Source organism: Paramormyrops kingsleyae, chromosome 8 (genome assembly GCF_048594095.1).
Source record: "Paramormyrops kingsleyae isolate MSU_618 chromosome 8, PKINGS_0.4, whole genome shotgun sequence".
Taxonomy (NCBI): domain Eukaryota; kingdom Metazoa; phylum Chordata; class Actinopteri; order Osteoglossiformes; family Mormyridae; genus Paramormyrops; species Paramormyrops kingsleyae.
This window is the reverse complement of record NC_132804.1, coordinates 31,409,658-31,432,257: the sequence shown is the minus strand read 5'-3', so window position 1 is coordinate 31,432,257 and position 22,600 is coordinate 31,409,658. Positions and strand designations below refer to the sequence as shown.

At 45.6% G+C, this 22,600-nt stretch overlaps 2 protein-coding genes across 3 annotated transcripts in view; one reads left to right on the top strand and one right to left on the bottom strand.

Annotated features, from left to right (window-relative positions):
• The window catches only part of LOC111835891 (DNA (cytosine-5)-methyltransferase 3B-like), a 45,525-nt gene extending 42,173 nt beyond the window's left edge, over nt 1-3,352 (bottom strand). The window contains exons 1-2 of one of the 2 annotated variants that reach the window (XM_023796648.2): nt 3,281-3,352; nt 3,147-3,199 (exon numbers count right to left, since the gene is read on the bottom strand). In XM_023796648.2, coding sequence (XP_023652416.1) covers nt 3,147-3,185 — 39 coding nt within the window. In that variant the 5' untranslated portion in view covers nt 3,186-3,199; nt 3,281-3,352. The remainder of the gene's footprint in view (nt 1-3,146; nt 3,200-3,280) is intronic. The other variant, XM_023796649.2, reaches the window with a different exon arrangement.
• Nucleotides 3,353-20,449: 17,097 nt separating this feature from the next.
• The window catches only part of nol4la (nucleolar protein 4-like a), a 59,960-nt gene continuing 57,809 nt past the window's right edge, over nt 20,450-22,600 (top strand). Inside the window, exon 1 of the mRNA XM_023796786.2 lies at nt 20,450-21,427. Within this exon, the coding sequence (XP_023652554.1) occupies nt 21,089-21,427 (339 nt within the window). The 5' untranslated portion in view covers nt 20,450-21,088. The remainder of the gene's footprint in view (nt 21,428-22,600) is intronic.

The following is a 22,600-nucleotide window of genomic DNA, read 5'->3' as shown; positions in this document are numbered from 1 at the left end:
TAGGTGAACAAAAGATTCCCCATGGGGATCAATAATGTATAGTCATTTAATTTGTCTCACATTGGAGCCGCATTAGAAGACTGTGTGTCATACATATCAAAATATCATTTAGACGTGGATAGGACTTTTTATGGTATATTTGTTCAGAATATAATTTACAATAGATACTTAAAGTGCAGTTTTGGCTGTAAATGACTTTTTTTTTTTGGTCCAGTAGGCCTATATATATTCTTTAACTCTAATGATTCTGGTTCAAGTGAAGCCTATTGTTGGCCATATAATGTTTCAGTCCTTTCAAAAACACCATTTCGCAGTCCAAACAAATGGAAGACTTTAAAATTCTTTAAAAAAAAAAATGCTTAATTTCTTATATATTTCAGTTCAAACAGTTCAAAGCCAGACAGTGAGACATTTGTTTTTTGTCAGTCATTTTGATAAATCACACAAATTTTGTGCTGCTATTTTTAGTGGTACTTTTAATTTTCCTGCAAAAGTAAAACGGAGAAGGTGCGAGTTCCGCTTGAAAACAGCTACCGAAAGTAGCGAAAGTGCGGCTTTCAATGTCAACTGCGAATTAGCTCGATGGACGGGTTGCCAGATATGAAGCACACAGTACAGAAGCTGGAAAAGCTCCGAAACTTTCTAATATAGCACACCGTTTTGCTATTTTCATATAAATGTATTGTACGAAAAAAACATTACCTCTGTAAGTTACTGTTTTAGGTCACAAAACAGCTTTTTCACATTGAGATAAGGATCAATCTGTGGAAATATCGATGTCATTTTGTTCCACTGATATGGTAGCTTGTATAGTTTTATAAATAAATGAGTAGCCTATTTTTTAATTTACTCATATACTTAATGGTTACGCGCATCCTGCAAACGCACGTGAGAAGCGGCGTGTTCATGTTCGAACAATGTACCGGTACATTCACTATCCCAACTGTTGGGGGCGATGTCGGGACACCTCGGTACGTCACGTAGCCTGCACGTGTGGGGACCTAAATGACTCCTTTCTGCGGAATGCACGACAGACGCCGATTCAGCCGTTTCTTTTAAGCTGCCAAAACTTTGCAACTTGCTAGTTTTACCCTGTTATGGTCTACTTTCAATTTTTTTCATTGTCACGCGTTCGTTAGATCACAAAGAAATTCTTGTGCCACAGTTTTAGGGCAGGGGACAGGTGCATGGGGGAAACAATAGGACCAACAGCAGCGCAGTACAGGACAAAAAGCAGTGCAATAAAAAAGCAGGGTAATATGGGGAGTGAAACAATAAGTATGTAGTTGTATGTGTAGGTTGTGCATCGGGGAAGGATGTGCAGATAGTCACTGAGGCTGACAGTACTGATAATGTGCGGAAATGGAATATTGACAATAGTGTGCAATACAATGAAGTGGCAAGAGATGCAAGACACTGGTTATTCAGGAACCTGTTGGTTTTGTTACCACAAAATTATATTGAAACTAGTGTAAGCGGACAGCTTGCCCTACAAAGAGCAAGTTGAAGGAGCTGTAAAAAGAATTTCCCCACGGGGACAATAAAGGATCGATTATTATTATTATTATTATTATTTTTATTAATTTCTGTATTATTTAAGTTTAGGTTTTAACAATGAATTATTAGAACAATTTGTTATTTAATTCTGAACATGTGATAAGTAATAAATGTTGAGCCTGATCCGTAGCTGGGCATGTCTATTGTAATGGTGTGAGGCATGTTCTTTTCTGAGACTGGGTTCAGGCAGCCCCACACAAGCCAGTGTGGACGCTTGTTCACAGAGGGAGCGACAAGTACAAATTCTCTGGCCTCTTTTCAATTGATAATTAACTGACAGGTCCCACTTCCCCTGATTATCAATGCTGGGCGGACTAACCATGCTTTATATCGTCATTTGTGTGATGGCTTGTTTGTTGAATGCTGACTCTTTAAACCATGCATTTTATTTATTTACCATACACTTTTCTCCAATGCAATGTACAATTACAGGCTAGGTCAGACAGTACCTGGAGCAATTGGGGATAAGAGCCATACTCAATGGAGAGACCAGTCTGCTGAGCCTGGGTATGCGTGCACTGACCTCCCGATTCATTTGATATGATTAGAAGTCAGCAGAAACACCTCCTCAACACAACCTTCCACTCTGCTTACAATGAAAACAGCAGCACAGCCACTCCCACAAACCATAATGAAATAAACGGCTAGTAAACCATCAAAGTTTACATAGGCTGTGCAATAAAAAACTGGAATGTATTTAGGCTTCATTGTGGAACTGGTGACATTACCACGCAGAGCATAAACTTCGGGGTATAGGAGAGGGTGTTATGGTATCTGCCCTAAAACCTCAGCAGAACCCTCAGACTAACTGCAGCATAAGATCATCTCCAAAAGTAGAAACATTATTTAGCTACAGAAACACAGAACATGTACAGTACTGACTGTGTATAACTAAGATGGCTTCCCAACTGACACTTCTATTAGGAAAATATATGGAACATTAAAAAACACAACAGCAATTACATTTTTTTGTCATTCCAATTTAGTAAATCCTAAAACTTTCCCTCCAAGTTTAACACTGGCATAGGTAGCTAGCTAGCCAGCTAGCGCTCACTTTGTATGGCAATTACACCCTACTTATTTGGTGTGAAGCCAGAATGCAGTTGGATACCGTGGACTTTTTCACAGTCCTGACCACTCAAGAATCATAGAAAATAATAAACACGATAGTCACATTTAATTGTCTAATTCTTTCACGTTTTGACCAAGGGACAGCACATTCATCTGGCCTCCTATCCATTGACTTTCGTGTTGCTGCTAGAAAGCAGTGCACTCATTAACGGCAAACAGGTAACCATTACCTCTCGTAACAATTTTGAGAGAAACCATTTCATTAAAATAATAAAAATAAGACACTAGCAAGACAATCAGACATGCACCCGTGGCAAATGCCAAAGACGCATGTAAAACAAGGTAATAAAAATAATTTAGTGATTCTATTAAATGACTAATGATTAGTTAAATTTGGTTTGTCCCTGTAGGGTGGGCAGATGATCCCATCCCTCACCCAGCCATAGCCATGCCCTGCCCACTCATAACCATACCCCTGTCTAGCAAAAGCCACGCCCCTGCTTTGAATGCTCACTTACCTCCACTGTGCCCTCAGGGTCCTCTGCTGTAGTTTGCATAGAACTTCACAGAGCTGAAAAAAAAACATCCATTCAGCTCAACACAAATATTTGTCTGTGGTGCTAAACGGGGTATTGCTGAGAAACTACCCCACCATTGTCATTTCCACCAAAAATGGCAGTAGATCTTATCGTCCGTGAGTTCCTCAGAATGGGGTTTAAAAGCAAGGTGATAGATTGAAAACATCTGGGCTTGCCGAGACTGGTGTAGCTGGGATATAGACTGGCACGAGTCTCACCTTGTACCACACCTTTTTAATGTGAATGGGAGCCAATAGTCTCCAGTTTGGCTGTTTTTCTTTTCACCTCTCGCTCATATCAATTCAAGCAGAAGAGATAAGAATATAGTTGTTTTTTCTTGCAAACTTCACATAAATAAAAATTACTCTAATTGATGTTCAAAGGGTGAACAAAAAGGTATGAGAAGATGGTACACTCACCTTATATAATTATAAAACACCTAACAGGATCTAGGCACTCACTGGTGGATTCATGCACTACTTACAAGAGCAGCTCAATGATGCGCTTATTCTGTGACCACCTACTCATGCGCACAGTAACATCATACACCAAAATCCTTAGTTTTGTCTTGTATGTGGCACCTTCCTCCCATTGCCTCTGGTACTATTCCTGTAGAAGGTGATTTGATGCCAATTAGGGCTAAACACCTCAATTCAGTGAGAGATTTGACTGAAAGCCCCTTGAGACCAACGAGAAAGAGGCCAGAGCCAACAACCAGTCAGAAATCATTATCCAGTAGTGCATCTCACACTGAAGCTAAAACACAAACCAAGCTTTCCCTTTGCAAATGAACATATCAGAGGATGATTACTGATGCTGTTCTCAGTTATCAGCAGATCACTTGAAAGACATGCACCCTGATTTAAAAACACATCAGATGGTCAAAATCAGACTAGTGAATGGTGATTAAGTAATGTTAATGTGGAGTAAGATACGGAATGAATGTATACTAAAGCACAGGTGAGACTGTGTGGGCTTTCCTCCCTACAAAGCCGTGTGTCACACTTCCTCAGCCCACATGTGTTAGCATTTCCGTAGGCCGTCTCCTCATCCCCGGTGGCTGTGCACCCATCCAGACCTGTGCGGGGACTGGGTGGGAGGGGGGGGCACGGTCCAACACGGCTTCCTGCCATATTTCAGGCCTTGGTAACTGGCTGTTGGCTAATCTAAGGCAGGCAGGCGATGTGGCTTGTGCACAGGAAGTCCCCCATCACCCCCTGCAGTAATGCTAACTGTTAATGTGGTTACCGTGGGGGGGGGGGGGGCGGGGGGTGTATGTGTGGTGAGGATTGTTGATCAACTTGCTGCCCCCCCCCCCCCCCCATGTGTGGGACCTGGAGAGGGTTTATCTCCTCGTCACACACGGAGCTGTGAAGTCCTGGTGTGGTTGGACCTACACTGCAGAGTGAAAGAGGATGTGACCTTTCACACACACACACGCACACACACACGCACACACACACACTCACACACACACACACTCACACACACACTCACACACACACACACACACACACGCACACACACACACACACACACACACACGCACACACACACACACGCACACACACACACACACACAGGTATTCATATCTTTATGGGGACTCTCCATTCATTTCTATGGACATAACCCTAATCCCAGCAATGATCTTAACCCCTACCAGTCCTAACTTTAACCTTAAGCAATCAAACAAAATACAAGAGTTTTGGTATTTTTAGTTGCATTCACAGATTTTATTAAATTGGGAAAATGTCCCCAAGACAACAAAATAACAGGTTTTTATCACATTCTGGGGAAATTTGGTCCCCACAATGTAATAATTACAAAAACTGCATACACACACACACACAGATGGACACACACACAGATGGACACAGATACACCCACAGACACACTCTCATAGGCACACACATAGTTATATAGACACAGTCACACCAATATACACCCACAAATACTTACAGATACACACGCAAACACAGACACACATATACAGTGACACACACTGACAAACACACAAATGCTCTGTGCGCATGTTCATATGCAAACAACACACCGATTAAATGCATTGATTATTAACCACATTAGTGAATGCCACACAATAAAAACTTCTGTTTCTCAAGCAGCGCCATCTCTTGGCCATTGACAGGGCTGGCTCAATACACACAGGGCTGATCCTCTCAATGATTTACCAGCTGAGTGGACTCTGATCTTCGTCCACTGCCTGCTTCAGTTACTTAGTTACGAATCCCCTCTATAAGACTGAGCCCCTTGTGTTTCCGTGGCAACCGCATCACATTCTTCCTAAAGCTCAGCCTCTCTGTTAGTCCAAGCCTCCTCTGCCCCTCTGTCCCACTGCGGGGGAGGGGGACTTGGGTTTCAGCGAGTGCTGATTGCGTCCCTCCCCTGTTGCTGCAACCTACTAATTAAACTCCTGTGGGGGGTGGGGGGTGGTCCCTGTCCTAAGAAAAGGGGGGATCTATAGGCCCTATGCTGCATTCCTTTTGAACTTGGAAATCAAAAATTTCGAGATCCAGGTTGGAAATATAGGCTGGAACGCCCCCTGAAGTTGGAATTTCGACTCAGAAGGTTGAAGGATCCTCTGCAAGCATGACCTCAGAATTCACTTACGTCTTATTTGTGTTTCTCTATCTGCTATCTGTGGACTTGTTGCTACAGTGTTTTCATGTGCAAATTAACATGTAATATGTTGTTATCAACTGATATTACTAACAATGGCTGACGATGAACCTGGCTAGAACTGGAGCCTGTTTCAGAAAGCAGGATTACTTGCTTAGCTGGATAACTAGTGGGATTTAAGGTAGTCTGGGTTAAATGTAAGTGAACAAAAATAAAGGCCATTTAAACTGGAGTACCTTAAATCTGGCTGTGTTGGTGTTAAATCTGGCTAAGCAAGAAATCCTGCTTTTTGAAACAGGTCCCTGGAATTGCTAAATGACTTGTACTGGACTTGTACTGGAACGCAGTTGACTTAGGTGTGACGTCATTCCCAGCTCCAACTTCTGTCCTGCGAGGTAAATGGAACATAGCATTATTACCCAATATAATAAAAGTCTACGTCCTGATGCAGCAAGTTTAACTCATATATACTGCACAGACATTGCAGTGAAGCGTCTCATTCATGATGCATTACATCCTGGCATGTGCATGAATAAGGTCCCTAGGATGTTTGTTTCATTTGAAATCAGTGCTGGAAACTCCAATGTTCGCCATGTTATTTCTTGCAAACCAGAATTTTGCATATGATTTTCCTGCAGTTAGGGGTGTCCCATGACATTGAATAATACATATCAGCCATGTGCATGCTTATTTAAGCAAATGTTGATATCATTCAAATTCAAAAAAGTGTCTTGAACTGAAGAGAAATAAGTCACCCTGGACCTTCTACATCCCCTGTAGGGTCATCCCAAACCTGAGTAGAGACATTTTACACAAACTGCCATTAAAACTCATCTCTATTTTCATCAGCAGCTCAAATGAGATCCGTGTAGCGTAACGTAAATAGCATAAACTTGAACCAAATGTTACTTTTAAAACTAAAGAAAAGTTGGGAGAAAATGAACATTTTCCAACAGGACACACCACAGACAGGAATAAATATTTGTGCAGTAATGCATGAGTGCAGAGTACCCAGAAAAATGTCCCCAGACAGTCATTCCACCACTGAAGCACAGCCCTTCAGTCACAACACTAGGTGGCAGTAGTGGACAAACGTTCTTGTCCAGCTCTGTCCTCTGATAGGATAGCAGGGTGATGTGGTGACTGCTTAACTGATTCAGTCATACTTTTTGTGTTGGTGTTAAGCTATAATGAATTCCTGAACATTTGTGTTATTTTCATGCTGGTACTTACTGGTGCTTGAAAAACACCCTTTTCCCTGGTTTCCTACCGACTGTGTCTCTAATTGTTATCTAATTGTTTTTCTGTTGGGTTAAGCAAGGTGAGATGGCATTTGATCAGGAACAAAACAAACTGCAGTTTATTGGGGGTTTGGTGTCAAACAGGCTGGCTCTGAATCAAGAGTCACAGGGCAGACAAGGAAATGGAAGTCATCCTGCAAGTATTGAACAGAGGCTGAATTTTGGGTGAAATATGTACATATGCACCCATCTCAGATAGAAAACCTCAAATGGTAAAGCTGAAAGAATTGTCATAGTGACAAGATACAGACACATTACATCTATTCACATTCAAACAACACAACTCACACTGTTAGCCAGACCCAGGTGGAAATGCTTAGCTATAGACATACCTGCTGCACCATGGGTACTTGACCTGCTTCTGGGATGGCTGGATTTATTGTTCTGTACTGTTGCTGTTGCTGGTCCTGGTCCTGGTTGTGGTACAGCTGGCGTTGTCTTGAGACTGGTATTGCTCCTGTTTTGGTTAACGCTGGAATTTGTTCAGGGGTACTGGTGATGCTGGTTCTAATAAACCTAATGCTGACCTGTAGCTGCTTATGATATCAGTTCTGTTGAATGTAATGCTAATCTGGGGCAGCTTCTGGTAAAGCTAATGCTAATTTGGGACTGCTAGTGATGCTGGTTATGGTAAAGCTGGCATAATAAAAAGAGTTATATCAATAAAAGAATAAAACAATTAAAAATAACAATATAATGAATCTGAAATAAATAAGGAAGAGAAAGTTATACTGTAAAAGAAGAGATAAAAGAAAAACAGATTTGAAACATGGCTCAAATAAATTGTGTGGCACATATGCAAGGAGCAGGTATCAAACTGTTATAAACGTATTTATTAACCTGATGGCTTGAGGGTAAAAGCTCCTTCTGAGCCTCTCTGCCTGGTAAAGAGGTAGTTGTCAGGGTGGATTGTGTCCCTGCTGATCTTGGCAACTCTGTCCTTGCATTGTCTGAGGTAAATATCCTGCAGGGGGGACAGATGAGGCTTGTTGATGCATTCGCCTGAATTCACTACCCTCTGCAGAACTTTGTAGTCCATGGCTGAGCAAGTGCCAAACCAGACTATGATTCCCGTGGTGAGGATGCTCTCTAACGATCCCCAGTAGTAGGCTTCCGAGAGAGAATGGCTGGGGAGACATAGAACCTCCTCAGCTACCTAATGGTGCTTTTCCACTACCGCCAAGAGCCGAGTCCTACGCTAGCTGTACCGCAAAGAGACGGTTCCATTGTAAATTATGCCGTGCCTGTGACTGAACGGAGCTGGTTGCATCACCATCTGATTGGTTGAAATGACCAGTGATCTGCATCGGTATGCATGGATTATCTGAAGGAAAAACAGGCATATTCTATATATTATCCATTATTAGCAGTATCGCACATTGTGATGTATTAATGCATTCTTGATAACTTAAATTAAAAAAAATTTAATTTAGTACTTAAAAAGTACTAAAGAATGGCTGAATGGAATGGATTTGCAAAGCAAATTTAAGCAAGCTAATGCTAATTCCCCTAGCGTTTCATGCTAACATAGCATGGCGATTGTCACATACCTGCTAGTGGAAATTAATAGATGGTAAATCATGATGTACACAGTTTGAATAGTTTTATGTCACTTCTGCACAGTGTGCGAAATACGGGGGGGTCTGACACCCCCGGTTAACCTATGAGACCCCCTGAAAGTCTCAAAAGCAAAATTTTAAGGGGGTCTCAAGATTGGTATTGCGCAACAATAGGGAGATGGGGACCCCCCCGAATATTGACGGGTATTTCGCACACTGCTTCTGCAGTGGAAAATTGAAGCAACCGCGCTATAACTAGTATATCTACGTGGTACAAGTCGGATACAGCCTGGTTCCTATACGCAAGTGCAAAAAGCACCATAAGATGGTACAACCAATGTCTGTCTTTAGATGCCAGAGTCTAAACATGATTGGACCAGGTGAAGTCATCAGAAGAACAGATTCCCAGATATCTAAGGTTATTCACCCTATCAACTGGGACCCTTTTGACACTGAGAGGGCAAAGTACACGGCTTGACCAGAGAACTATGAACACTTCCGTGTACACATATGCAGAGTGGATATGCGAGGGTTGCGCTTGTGCAGAGATGTATGAACCAGCCTTTAACCTGATACCATAGTGTGAAACTGTCCACCTTGTCCAGGTAGGCAATGCTCATTCTGGTTGGAGATCAGCTCAACTACAACTGTGTTGTCTGCAAATTTGACTATTTTGTTTGTGGAGTATTAGGCCATGCAATTTTGCGTGTACAAAGAGTACAGCAGTGGGCTCAGAACACGCTTTCAAGGGGAGCCAATACTGAGGGTGAAGGGAGCCGAAGTAGGGGATCCCACCTTCCCCACCTGGGGTCTCCCTGTGAGAAAATCAAGGACCCAGTCACAGAGGGGTGCATTCAGACTCAGGTAACTGAGTTTGGAGAACAATGTAAGGGGGACCATGGTGTTGAAAGCACCTAAAACCTATGAACAACATTCTCACATAGTTCCCCCTGCCACTGCCCAAATGGTATGCAGGACGTAGGTGATGACATCATCAGTGGAGCTGTTTGGATGATAGGCAAACTGAAGCAGATCTATGGTCATGAAGAGGGTGGAACAGATATAATCTTTGACCAGCCTCTCGAAGCACTTCATTAAAAGGGAGGTCAGCGGAGCAGGGCCATAGTAATTTAGACTTCACTGGCACCTTGCAGCCACAATATCACCAGCACCATTTGCATCAAAGTGAGCAAAAAAGAAGTTCAAGTTGCCTGCCTGCAAGAAGTTGGTACAATTTACAGGGAGGGGTTTCATCTGTAATCGGTGATTGTACCGAGTCCTTGCCACAGGCATTGAACATCAACCAAATGAAAGTGGGATTCCAGCCAGTGCTAACCTGTGGCTATTGGTGCTGCTGGTTCTGGTAAAGCTAATGCTAACTTGAGGCTGCTGGCGCTGCTAGTTTTGGTAAAGCTAATGTTGACCTGGGGCTACTGGTGATACTAGGTGTGGTTTAAGACTAGTAACTCAGTGGTGGTGGTTGAAGTGGCTCCCCCTTTGGGTGTCCTGAAAAGTGCTATATAAATATGACATTCATTCATTCTACTCAGGGAAGCTGATGACCTGTCTGCGTGGTGGTGGTGGGGGGGGGGGTATCTGAGGGAAGGGCCTAATGCTTTGTCCACACATACACAGGCACTTTTTAAAATTGTTTTTCCTCCTCTGTTACTAAAAAAAAAAAAGTCCATATGAAAACGCGCTGTCAAGAGCATGCCAAATCAGCAGGCGGCGATATAACTCCAACCGTAAAGCCATGTTGGCCAATCAGAAGCCTTATTACCAGTTCTGCTACACTAATAACAGCTAATGTAAACAGCGAACGCCACACATTCTGAAGTCAAACAAAGTGAATAACGGCACACACTCTGATGTTACAAGCCAAAAACCGTCTTTTCCTGTCTACACGTCGACATAAAAATGGAGTTTCTGAAAATCCTCCCCCCTCCCCCCCCCCCCAATTTGGGGTTTTACAAAAGCTCCATTTTCAGTCACATAAAATGTCGCTAGCATGTGGACGAAAGACAAAAATGCATACAAAAAGCAACATTTTTAAAAATATGTGTGGACAAGGCCTAAGACTGAAGGGTAGGAGGGAGAGACAGCGTGAAAGAAGAAGTGGAAAAGATGGGGAAAGTGATAGAGAAATACAGGGGGTGGAAGGAAGATAAAGGGACCAGATGAAAAAGAAAGGGTGAAAAAAGGCACTCAGAAATGAAGACAGAGGCCAGTGGACAATAATCTAATATAATCATCTGCTAAATTAATGAAGAGCTTGGAGACAGAGCAGGAAATCCAAATATGAGAAAGCTACCTCGGAAAGCTGAACCATCAGCCATGTTTCACAACCAAGGGAAACCGAAAAACCTACAAATGTGCCCAGTGGCTTGGCCACATCCTCCAGTGCAGCCACGTCTAGCAGGGCACCAGCTGCCTGCATGCTACTGTGTGCATGTTCATTGCTCCTCCACATGTATGTCTACTGATATATGACTTGTATATGCAGTGTGATTGCCATGGTTACTGAGAAAGTAAGTACACAGCTTCACATTGTGGAAAAGTGGACTTCCTCTCACATCTGAAATCAAAGGCAATCTACAGCATAAACCCACAGCCGATAGGGATATTACACATTCAGCCACACATGTACAGACACAGCCTCATGCACACAGACACACAGATAAACACACAGCCACACAGACACATGCACACAGTTACACACATAGACACACACACAGACACATGCACACAGTTGCACAGTAACACACATAGACACACACAGATGCACATATATTGGATCCATCCATCTATCCATTGTCTGCTGCTTATCCCAGTTCGGGTCGCGGGGGCAGCAGTCTAAGCATGGATGCCCAGACCTCCCCGTGTACCTCCTCCAACTCCACCGGGGGAATACCAAGATGTTCCTCAGCCAGTCAAGAGATATAATCTCTCCAGCAATTTACAGTTGTGTCCCAGGGTCTCCTCCACGTAGGGCATACTCAAAGCACCTCCCCAGAGAAGCATCCAGGAGGCATCCAACATAGATGATTCCCTACATAGATGCCTGAACCACCTCAACTAGTTCCTTTCAATACGGAGGACCAATGGCTCTACTTTGAGCCCATCCCAAATGTCTGAGCTCCTCACCCTATCTCTAAGGCTGAGCCCTGACACCCTATGAAGAAAACTCACTGAACCGATCTGCTTGTCGATCTCCTACTGTCTTCCCTCACTCGTGAACAAGACCCCAAGATACGTAAGCTCCTCCTCTTGAGGCAGTAACTCATCCCCTACCTGGAAGGGGCTATTCACCCTTTTCTGGTTGAGATCCATGACCTCAGACTTGGTGGTGCTGGTCCTAATTCTGGGCACCTCACACTCAGCTGCAAACCACTGCAGTGCAGGTTGCAGGTCACAGCCCAAAAACGCCCACAAGACCACATCATCTACAAAAAGCAAAGATCCTGAGGTCACCAAACACACTCCGTCCTCCATAAATGTTATGACCAACACCCACTTGGAACGAGACTTACCACTGTTCATGCTAACCAAACTCTCGCTCCATTTTTACAGGGACTTGATAGCCCACAACAGCGGACCCCATACCCCACAATCCTGAAGAACCCCCCACAAGACCCCCAAAAGGGCACAATCGTATGCCTTTTCCAAGTCCACAAAACACATATAGACTGTTTGGGCAAGCTCTCATAAACCCTCCATTACTCCTGGAGGTTGAAGAGTTGGTCCAGCCTTCCGCGGACCGTCTTCTCCAGTACCCTGGCATACTGTAGACCTTCCAGGGAGGTTAAGGAGTGTGATTCCCTTAAGTTGGAATACATCTTCCAGTCCCCTTTCTTAAAGACTGGGAACACCACCCCAGTCTGCCAATCCAAAGGCACTGTCCCCAAAGTCAATGTTATAGAAGCATGTCAACCAATACAGCCCAACAACATCAAGAATTTTCAAGAACTCAAGGCAAATCTCATTCTCCCCTGAGCCCTACCACTGAAGAGTTTTTGGACTACTTCAGTGACCCTAGCCTCTGTGATGGATCAGTCCTTCTCTTAGTCTTCCAGCTCTACTTTCTCCAAGGAGGGCGTATTAGCGGGATTCAGGAAGTCCTTGAATTTCGCTTTTCACTGCCTGACTATATCCCCATTTGAGGTCAACAGTTCTCCATCCCTGCTATAAACAGCCTTGCTTCCCCGCCACCTGCCAGAATCTTTTCGAGGCCGACTGAAAGTCCTTCTCTATGGCCTCACCAAAAACCAGTGTAAGTGCTAAAGCTTGGAATGCCTGCTTCTTCAACCTGATAACTCCTTTTACCACTGGTGTCCACCACCGTGTTTGGGGATTGCCACTGTGACAGGCATCAACAACCTTACAGCCACAGCTCCGCACAGCCAGTTCTGCAATGCAGTCTGGGAACATCAACCATTCAGGCTCTGTCATGGATTGCCCTGGGGAAGCCCCTACGACATCATGAGGGGTGCCCCTGCCACGCCCCCGGGGTTTCCCTAGGAGGGTGTCGAGCAGCGGCCAGAGCGCTTCCACTACACTGGTCCTGGGAACCGGCAGGACCGGTTACCGCATGCCCTCCCCTACCAGCTGATGCCCGTTGGTGTAACTGGAGAGCCTTCTTATTAGTGTTTGGCATGCCAGCCAGACGTGAGATCTTCAGGCTTTCCGTGTGAAGTTCAAATATTCTGTCCTGTTTACCTGCTTGTCTGCGCCTCTGCCTGCCAGTTCCCCTGACCTCTGTTCTGCCTCTTCCAACCTTCGATTATAGCCTAGCCCTCTCACTGCCTACGCCGATCGCCTGACTACCTGAGTGTCCCCGGATTCCGATGCTGATCGCCCGACCACTGCCCGTTTCATCTACCTCGATTTTTTGGACTTATGTCTCTGTCCTGATACTCTCTCTCCCTGTGTTTACGGAGAAGATAATAAATCTTTTTCCAGGACTGATCCGCTATAGCGTCCTCCTCGTTTTCCGCTACCCCCGCTGTGACAGGCTCATTGTCTCCTGAGGGAGTCAGGATGCAGGGGAAGTTCTGCCAGAGGTGTAGGTTGAAGATCTCATGTATAGGAGTGGTAAAGTACCCCAACAGAACAATGGAGTCTCTGGAGGGGGCGCCGTCCAATACCCCATCCAGGGTCTCCAAGAAAGCTGGATACTCTGCACTGGTATTGGTGCATAGACAGAGACCACAGTCAGAGCACATCCACTGACATGAAGTCAAAGGAAGGCAAACCTCTTGCTAACTGGGGTAAACTCCAATGTCACCAGGGGGCTATGAGTAGAATCACACCTGCCTGGCACCTCTCACCATGGGCAACTGGAATAGAGTTCAGCCCCTCTCCAGGAGTTTGGTTTCAGAGCCCGAGTCGTGCTTTGACATGAGCCTAACTGTATCTAGTTGGTATTTCTCTACCTCCCACACCAGCTCAGGCTCCATTCCCGCCAGAGAGGTTACATTCCATCTGCCTATAGCCAGATTTGAGTACCGACGATTGGTCAGCCGAGGTCCTTGCCTTCAGCTGCCACCTGATCTGCACTGTACCCTCACAGCCCTCCTGCAGGTGGTGGGCCCACAGGAGGATAGACCCATGTAACCCTTTTGGGCTATGCCTGGCCAGGCCCCATGGGTAGAGGCGCTTGCCCATAAGCTTCCTCCCCAGGCCTGGCTCCAGGATGGGGCCCTAGTCTTTCCAATCTAGGCAGGGTCACATCTCCCTTTATGATAATCTAGCACACCTAGGGGTGTTCTAAATTACACTTAGTCCGGCCGCTCACCTAGGGCCAATTTGCTTTGGGAGAACCTACCAGGGGCAATTGCCCCAGAAAACATAACTCCTAGGATCACAGAGGCACACAAACTCCTCCACCACAATAAGGTGGTGATTCATGCACACATACTCACGCACTGATATGCATACAGACACGCAGACATTAACACACAGTCACGCAGTTACACACAGACACAGACACACACAGTCAAACAGGTGCGCACAGACTCACACTCAAATATACACACAGTCACACACACACACGGAGTCACGCACATTCATAAACAGATATACATAGATACATATACTGACACATTAACACACACATTCACTCAAACACACACACACACACACAGTTAAACACACATAGTCACATACAGATGCGCACAGTCACACACAGATACAGACATAGAAACACAATCTCATGCACGCTCACATACAGGTTTGTAATTATATCTTTGTGGGGACTCTCCATTCATTTCTATGGGGAAAACTCTAATCACAACATGACTACCTTAACTCCTACCCAGTCCTTACCTTAACCATAAGTAACCAAGCAAAATATGAGACTTTTGGCATTTTTACTTTTTCTTATTGCATTCACAGATCTTTGTGGGGACCTGAAAAAGGACATTTGGCCCCCACAATGTAATACAAACCTAATACACCCGGATATACACACACAGTCACACACACAAAATCCCACATAGAGATGCACAGACACAGTGACACACACAGAGACACAAAGTCACACACAGATAGTCACAGACACACAGGCCTGTTGCCCCCTTATCTCTCCCTTATTAGGACCCTGAGGTTGGTGCATGTGCTGCATGTTACAGCTCCCAGCAACGGCCGTCTGCCTGCAACCTCCGGGCGACACGTTTCCCTGGCAACACAGAGCCCCCCGGTGACACTCGGCCTTGGTGTGCACCCCACTATTCAGCCTCGCACAGCACGCAGCAGGAGCTTGTGACACAGAATGACACAGTCGCGTGCTGCTAAAAGCCAAAGCTCCCAAGCCCTCGCGGTCTCCCCCCCACCAGGTCGACTCGGCAGGAGGGGCACCAGGGTTCTGGCCACACCGGGAGAAGCCAAATTCTGAGGCAGGGCAGCCTTTCGCCTGCTTGAGCTGCTGAAATCGAGCTGTATACTTCAGCCTGCGGCTCCCAGAGAGGGAAAATGAAGGTCTTCCTGAATACAGAATATGTCACATGTCCTTAGCAAAGATGCATCTGTGACTGACTCAAAGAGGGAGGAAACCACGAGGAACACGGCAGGACTGCCACACTCGCCCTGGACGGACGTCGCTGCACATGCCTCCCTCTCTACAGCGACGTATTTTTGGCTGTATCCCTTCACCATAATCACCCAGATTTAGTTGCTGTCATGAAGTCTTCATTTTGGCTGACCACAGCACCACCCAGCCCATCAGCTATCTGAGACAGGAAGTGGGGGTGTTGATGAGCTGCCCATGTGCGATGAGTGTGCGCTTGTCTGTGTGCCTTGTGATGGACTGGCGTGTCCCCCCCCCCCTCGTGTCTTGAGCTTCCTGGAATGGGCTTCATGCTCCCTGCATCCTGGATGGGAGGCAAAAAACTAGCATAGCTGTGGATGTTGCATTAAGGGTGGGAGTGGGGGAGGGGTATAGCCCACTTGTGCACCCTACAACTGCAAGCACACCTAATTAGCATGGAAGAACACGTGATGTTTTCTGAAATCTCCACTTCCACCTGTGACTATCCCAGCTCACCAAGTGTCCCGGCACAAGCGCGAATATGGACTCTTCTCCCCCACCCAGATTAAACTCATCTATTTGAAGATTATTCTATATGTAAAAATTATTCTTATCACTTCTACATGGATGTAATTGTCTGTGCTGTGAGTGTGTTCCATGGATGTTCTTGTGTTTGTATGTGAGAGTGTGGTTTACAAACTTGCAGTCCTATGCAAACCCAGCCTGTGTGTGTGTGTGTGCGTGTGTGAGTGTGCGTGTGTCTGTGTGGGTTTGTATTTACCAAATGTCTCCACAATGTGATAAAAACGTGTTATAATGACATTGTGGGATCCACCTTCTCAGTGCCCACAGGGGTAAACTCAATTTTTTATAAAAATCTGTAACTGCAATCAAAAAACTAAAAATGCCAAAAGTCTTGTATTTTGTTTGTTTACTGGTTAAGGTTAGAAGTGGGTAGAGGTTAAGGTTGGGTTGGGATTAGGGTTTTTCCCACAGAAATGAAAGGATGGTCCCCACAATGATATGAATACAAACATGTATGTGTGTGTGTGTGTGTTCCTGTCTGCATGCACGTGGTCATGTGTGGTTTGTGCATGTGCCCTTCAGTCAGACTGTGTGCACTGACTGACATTTGCATGTACATAGTCCCCCTGCTTGAGTGTGAGATTTCTGTGTTTGTCTGACAAGCACAAAATCTCTCCTTTGAACCCTAGTGCACCCCAAGGATTGTGGACACTCTCCCTCTCCTACCCTCCGCTCTGGTGCACTGCTGCCATAGCAACAGCAGACGGAGCTGGCACGTCCCAGTGAGGTTCTGCACCATAGGATAGGTCCTGTGAGGGTGAGTAGAGAATAACTCGCCACTAAAAGCGACCATGTGACCTGACACCTGCTCCTAGCCTGGATGGCCCCATTGAGAGTGATGCTCTGATGCTTGCCAGCCTGGGACTGTATGGCTGTTGGGGGTGGGGGACATTTAGCCCCAATTATGTCCATTTTTGCATCTCCACTAGTGCTGTGCAGGCATTGAGTATCAAGATGTCAGGAATGGTACACTAGCTTGAATGTCATTTCTAAAGAAGAACAAAGCCAGAAAAAAAACATGGACAATGCAGAAGAAGGCGGATGCGATTTGTTTTACCATTGACATCAGATGCCTGTTTCAAAACACTACTTGTTCGTATGATCTGTCCTAATAACACAGTGAAGAGTCAAAATCCTGACAAATAAGAGAGCAAACTATTTTATGCAAGACAATCCAAAAATGCCTAAGAGATTTGCACATCTAATCGGATGCAAACTGATGCTAACCTATGCTAAATGGATGCTAAACTGATCCTAACCTGATGCTAGCCAGTGTTCCCCCGCATTCACACAAAAATGTTCGTTTTTTCCATCACAAACTATGTAGCACAGCTGGCTGTAAAGCATCATGGGCTGGACGCTGCAACAATGACGGAGATTTCCATGCTGTCCCACTGGAGAAATACCTGTAAAACAAATTGGTCTTGTATAGTATATACTGTGTTTCAGTTTTACAGTATTCACAGCAAACTGCTGTACTAAAAATATATTTTAATGAAACAACATTGTTACATATAGTCATCCACAGTGGTATGATAACATACTGTTTAACCAAACATGATGGCACATTAGAAGGTAGTCTGGTATGGAGCAAGACCAAACCCTTTACCGTCCATTATACTTTGTCCCACGAAAGTAATGGACACACAAATCTTCACAGTATGACTTGTTGTGGCCAGAGGATGGATACATGGCAGATGAGGGCTTTTCTCCTAGGCCACACAGAACACAACTCAGGCTACTTTACAGTAAAGTGGAATTTTTGATGTAAGCTAATGTGCCCAAATGGTTCATCTGTAAAAAATGCCAAACCGAGTGAGTCCAGGTTTGATCTCAGTGATGGCTGTTGCTACCTCCCACACGGCTTTAGTCTCACCTGATTTTTGTAGCCTTGCCTGAAAATGGTCTCAGTCTCAGTTAAAAGAAAATCAGAAGCAGTCTAAACTAAACGCAGCCTCATTTGAAGGGTAGATACAGTGTGTCAGATACAGTTTTTGTCAAATTGTGCTTTTCCACTGCCATACAGGAACCAGGCCACGCCTGACCCGTACCACAGCAAGACACAGCCATACCGGGAAAGTTTAAGCGTGATTCCAGCTTGCTTCGATTTTCCACTGCAGAAAGGTCGGCAACAGTAACGTAAAACCGACGAGATGTTTGTTTACTGTTCACCTGTATACATTACAATTTACTATGTGCTAATTTCCACTAGCATGTCTGTGAGAATCGTTATGTTATATTAGCATCAAACACTATCGGAATTAGCATTAGCTTGTGTAAATTTACATTACAAATCCATTCTATTCAGCCATTATATAATACTTTTTCAAGTATTAGGAGATTGGAAATTTTAAGGTTCCAAGTTATCAGAAATGTATCAATGTATTGTAATTTGCAATACAACTAATAATGAATATGCCCTTCCTTCAAATAACCCATGCCTATTGACCAATCAGATGGTGGTGACACAGCCAGCTCAGTTTAACCATGCTTTTGGGACTGTTAGTCTGGGGATGGGTTGGGTACGGCTCACATAGTTTACTATAAAAAACCAGTCTGTTCATGGTTCAACTCGGGTACGACTTAGTTCTTCGTAGCAGTGGAAAAGCACCAAAAATCAGTCTTTGTCAAAGTGATTCTTCTCTGAGCTCAGTCTCGGTTGTATACAGTCTATGTCAAACACAGCCTCCCCCCTGTGGCCTCTGTCATCCAGCTGTATGAGCTGATCGCTGGCTGTGCTGATGGACTCCCTGAAGAAGCTCCAACCAGGTCAAATCAATAAGGGTGTGGAGGCCCAGCCAGCGGTGCCCAAAATGAGGACACCACCAGGTGCCAGAACCTTCTGGAGTGTCACTGCTTCCTGGAGCCAGATAGTCTGCCGTTATCGTGGGGGAGATTCAGAATTAACAGAAACAGACAAAGGGCACAATGTACAGACAGAAGAGACTGAATAGAATAGCGACACTCTTAGTCCCCATGAGTAAATACTCTTTTTGTCTACCTAAATTTGCCCTCCGTGAGATACACATACAGGTGAAATGGGGGGAGGGAGAGGGTCACAGTGCAGGATCAGCTGGCATGCAGTGTCCCTGGAGCTGGGGGTTAAGGGCCTTGTTCAAGGGCCCACAGACATGTCACTATTCTGCCAAGATTGGGGCTTTGACTGGCAACTGACCGAAGGCACAGAGGCTTAATCCACCGAGCAACACAGCACCCCCAAGGTCTTCAGGGGATTCAGTCAGGTAGTAACAGCAGCCGCATTATGGAATTGTGTCAAGTGTAATTATGCCCCTGTGCCCTGAAAGTCTGAGGTGGGACAGTATGTGTATGTATACATACATATATACATACATACATACACGCGCACACACACACACACACACACACACACGTATGTATATATATATAAATATATAAATATATATATGTGTGTGTGTGTGTGTGTGTGTATAAACAATGGGCTATGCAAATATCTGTTCAACAATTTTTACATTTATTAATTTTGGAAATTGCCATATAGACTTTTTAAGGTAAAATTACAGCCAATGCAACTGAGCTTCCTACAACATAAACTCCAACGGACAATGCAGTAACAGTCGTGAAAAAATGGCTTTAATATTCTCAGACTAAATTACAATACACCAACATGCACCGTCTCCTTCACCATAGCGCTTTGCTGTGGGAGAGTAGAGGGAGAAAAGAGATGAACTGAGATGGGACAGTTTTTAAAATGAACATAGTTATCCAAGTAGAAGCACTGAAACTGTACATAACATTGTCCTTCACATAAACGATTATCTGCATTCGGGTGCCATAAAAAAATAACAGCAGCTTTTAGAAAAGGCGTTAGGAAGTGGACGACGATCAATCATGTAGTAAAATGGTCTACTTGGTGGAATATGTGTGATTCTATTTGTAAGTGAACATTACTGTCTTTCTATACGGAGATTCATGGGGTTCATTAGAGACACGGCTGTACTGGCAAGAACACACAAGTGACTCATATTATAGAAAACACAATAGTGTGTGTGCGTCTGTATGTGCGTGCGTGTTTGTCTGTCTGTCTGTGTGTATGACTGATTGACTGGCTATCGGTGTTTGTGAATCAATGTCTGTTAAAATCGCCAGCAGCACAAGTTAATTTGAGGAAGGAACAAAAGGAGACTCTGTAAAACGCGTGTTTCCGTTTTTTTTTCATTCAGCTGCCTTTCGGCTTGTCCCAAACACGGATTGTCCTTTCGTATTGTATTATTCCCCCGTTTTATTTTACTAAAGAGTCTTGATTATTTAATTTCGCATATTACGTTCCCATGTGAACAAATATATTGTATTTTATATCTAACAACATTATTTCGCAGTTGAAAAATATCCTGTGAACGCTGACAGGGGCGCGGCGTTACAAAAGTCACATTAAAGGCGGCCGTCATTTGCCTTTTGTTGTTTGCAAAAGGCTGCGTTTAATATTTCGTTGCGGAGACCCTTTGCGCACAGGTGGGGGACCCGCCCGGTGGGACGGCCCCCTCTCCCGGCCCCTCGGCGGAGGATGCGAGCGGCTGACATTTGCTGCTGCGGTTCGGGACGGGAGGTGCAGCGTCTCTGCAAACAGGTGTGATCCAGCGCAGACAAGCCGGGTCCCCGGTCCGACAGCAGACTCGTTCCGTGCTTCTCCGCGCAGCGGGACCAGGACATCTGCCTCCTACACGCCTTTTCAGTTTTCACATTATATTACTGCCGTCGCCGGCCAGCTCGTTGGAGAAAAGAAAAGAAGCGAAGCCATGACAAGTAAAAAATGTGCGGATATAACAAAACGGAGCCGGAGCCCCGTGGTGCTGGATGCGGAGATGTTCGGCGGGTTTCAGGACTGGTGTCTTCGGACCTACGGGGATTCGGGCAAGACGAAGACGGTGACCCGGCGAAAATACAACAAAATCATGCAGACGTTGCTGCAGGGCGACGAGCCGGACGGCGTGTACGTGGAGAGCAGTACCATTAACGCCAAATTCAAATTCTGGGTGAAATCTAAAGGCTTCCAGGTCGGCAGTAGCGTGCTGAGCGGGCACAGCCAAAAAGGGGGCTCCGGGAAGCCCGTCCTCTACGTCCCGGTCAAGTCCACGGTGAGCCTCGCCTTATTCTGCCGAACCGGGGGGCTATGGGGCGGCGTGGGCTGTGCCCGGAGTGTGTGCCCGTCCACCCCGGGACCCACTGTACCTGCCTCGCCGCCCCCCGCTGTCTCTCTCGTCGATCTGTCACATGTATTTGATCGCAACTCTCCTGGTGCCGTAGCGACCGGGAAAGTGCGGCTCGGTCCGGAACCGCGGCCAGAACCGGGCTGAATGGCTGCCATGGCAACGCCAGTGCCCCTTAACAATACTGACGGGACGGGACTGGCGTCGCGGTGAAGCTTTTCTCCAGAACTGTCCATCCCCGTAAACGGGGCGGTATATATAGCCTGTGTCCTGGCATTATATATTCTTTTTCGGGGGTTCATTCGGACGCCATCGTCGTCCCGGGTGCGTGTGGCGGCTCCCAGTGCCAGCGCTGTGCCCGGCTACCGGCGTGGGGGCGGCGGCGGCGGCGGGGGGGCGGGGGGAGGTGTCGTCGCCGGTTCTCCACAGTGAAGTGGTGGTCATGCAGCGGGACGTTTTAGCCTTAAATGTCACGTTGGGCAGTTTGGCCCCGACATGCCGAGACGGTCCGTATGCAGGCGGCACCGGGACGTTTTCGCCGTGAATGTCACATTAGAGAGACAGCCTGGCCCCGACCGAGCCGGTCTGTATCTAGGCGACACCGGGACCACACGGCACATCGAAGAAAGGCATCTTAAAAAAAAAAAAAAAACACACGACATTTATCTCAATAATATCTCCTTTTTCACCAGTGCCACATATGTAGTTGTGCAATGCATTTATCTTTTTAACCGAAAGCCGCCCGCCATATGTGCCTCGACTGACTCGTATACTGGACACCCCCCAGACCGGACCGGGTTCTGTCTTTGCGATTCATTGCTACAGTATGACAGCTAGGCCTGTGTTAAGATATTATTTAACCATATGATTTTAACCATCAGCGTCTGTGAAAACAGAACGGAACGGAAACAAATTAACTAATAGACAGGGGACAGCGCGCATTTGTGGGGTGGTGGGTGACTGGGATGGGGCTCGGTCCGTATCTGCCCGCCAGTGCAAAATCATTCAGTGACTTAATGTGACATTGGACATTGTGAGAGAAGTTGATACAAAACCTTAGGTCTTGACCGGACGCTGTTGTCCTCCCGCCAATGGCAATGT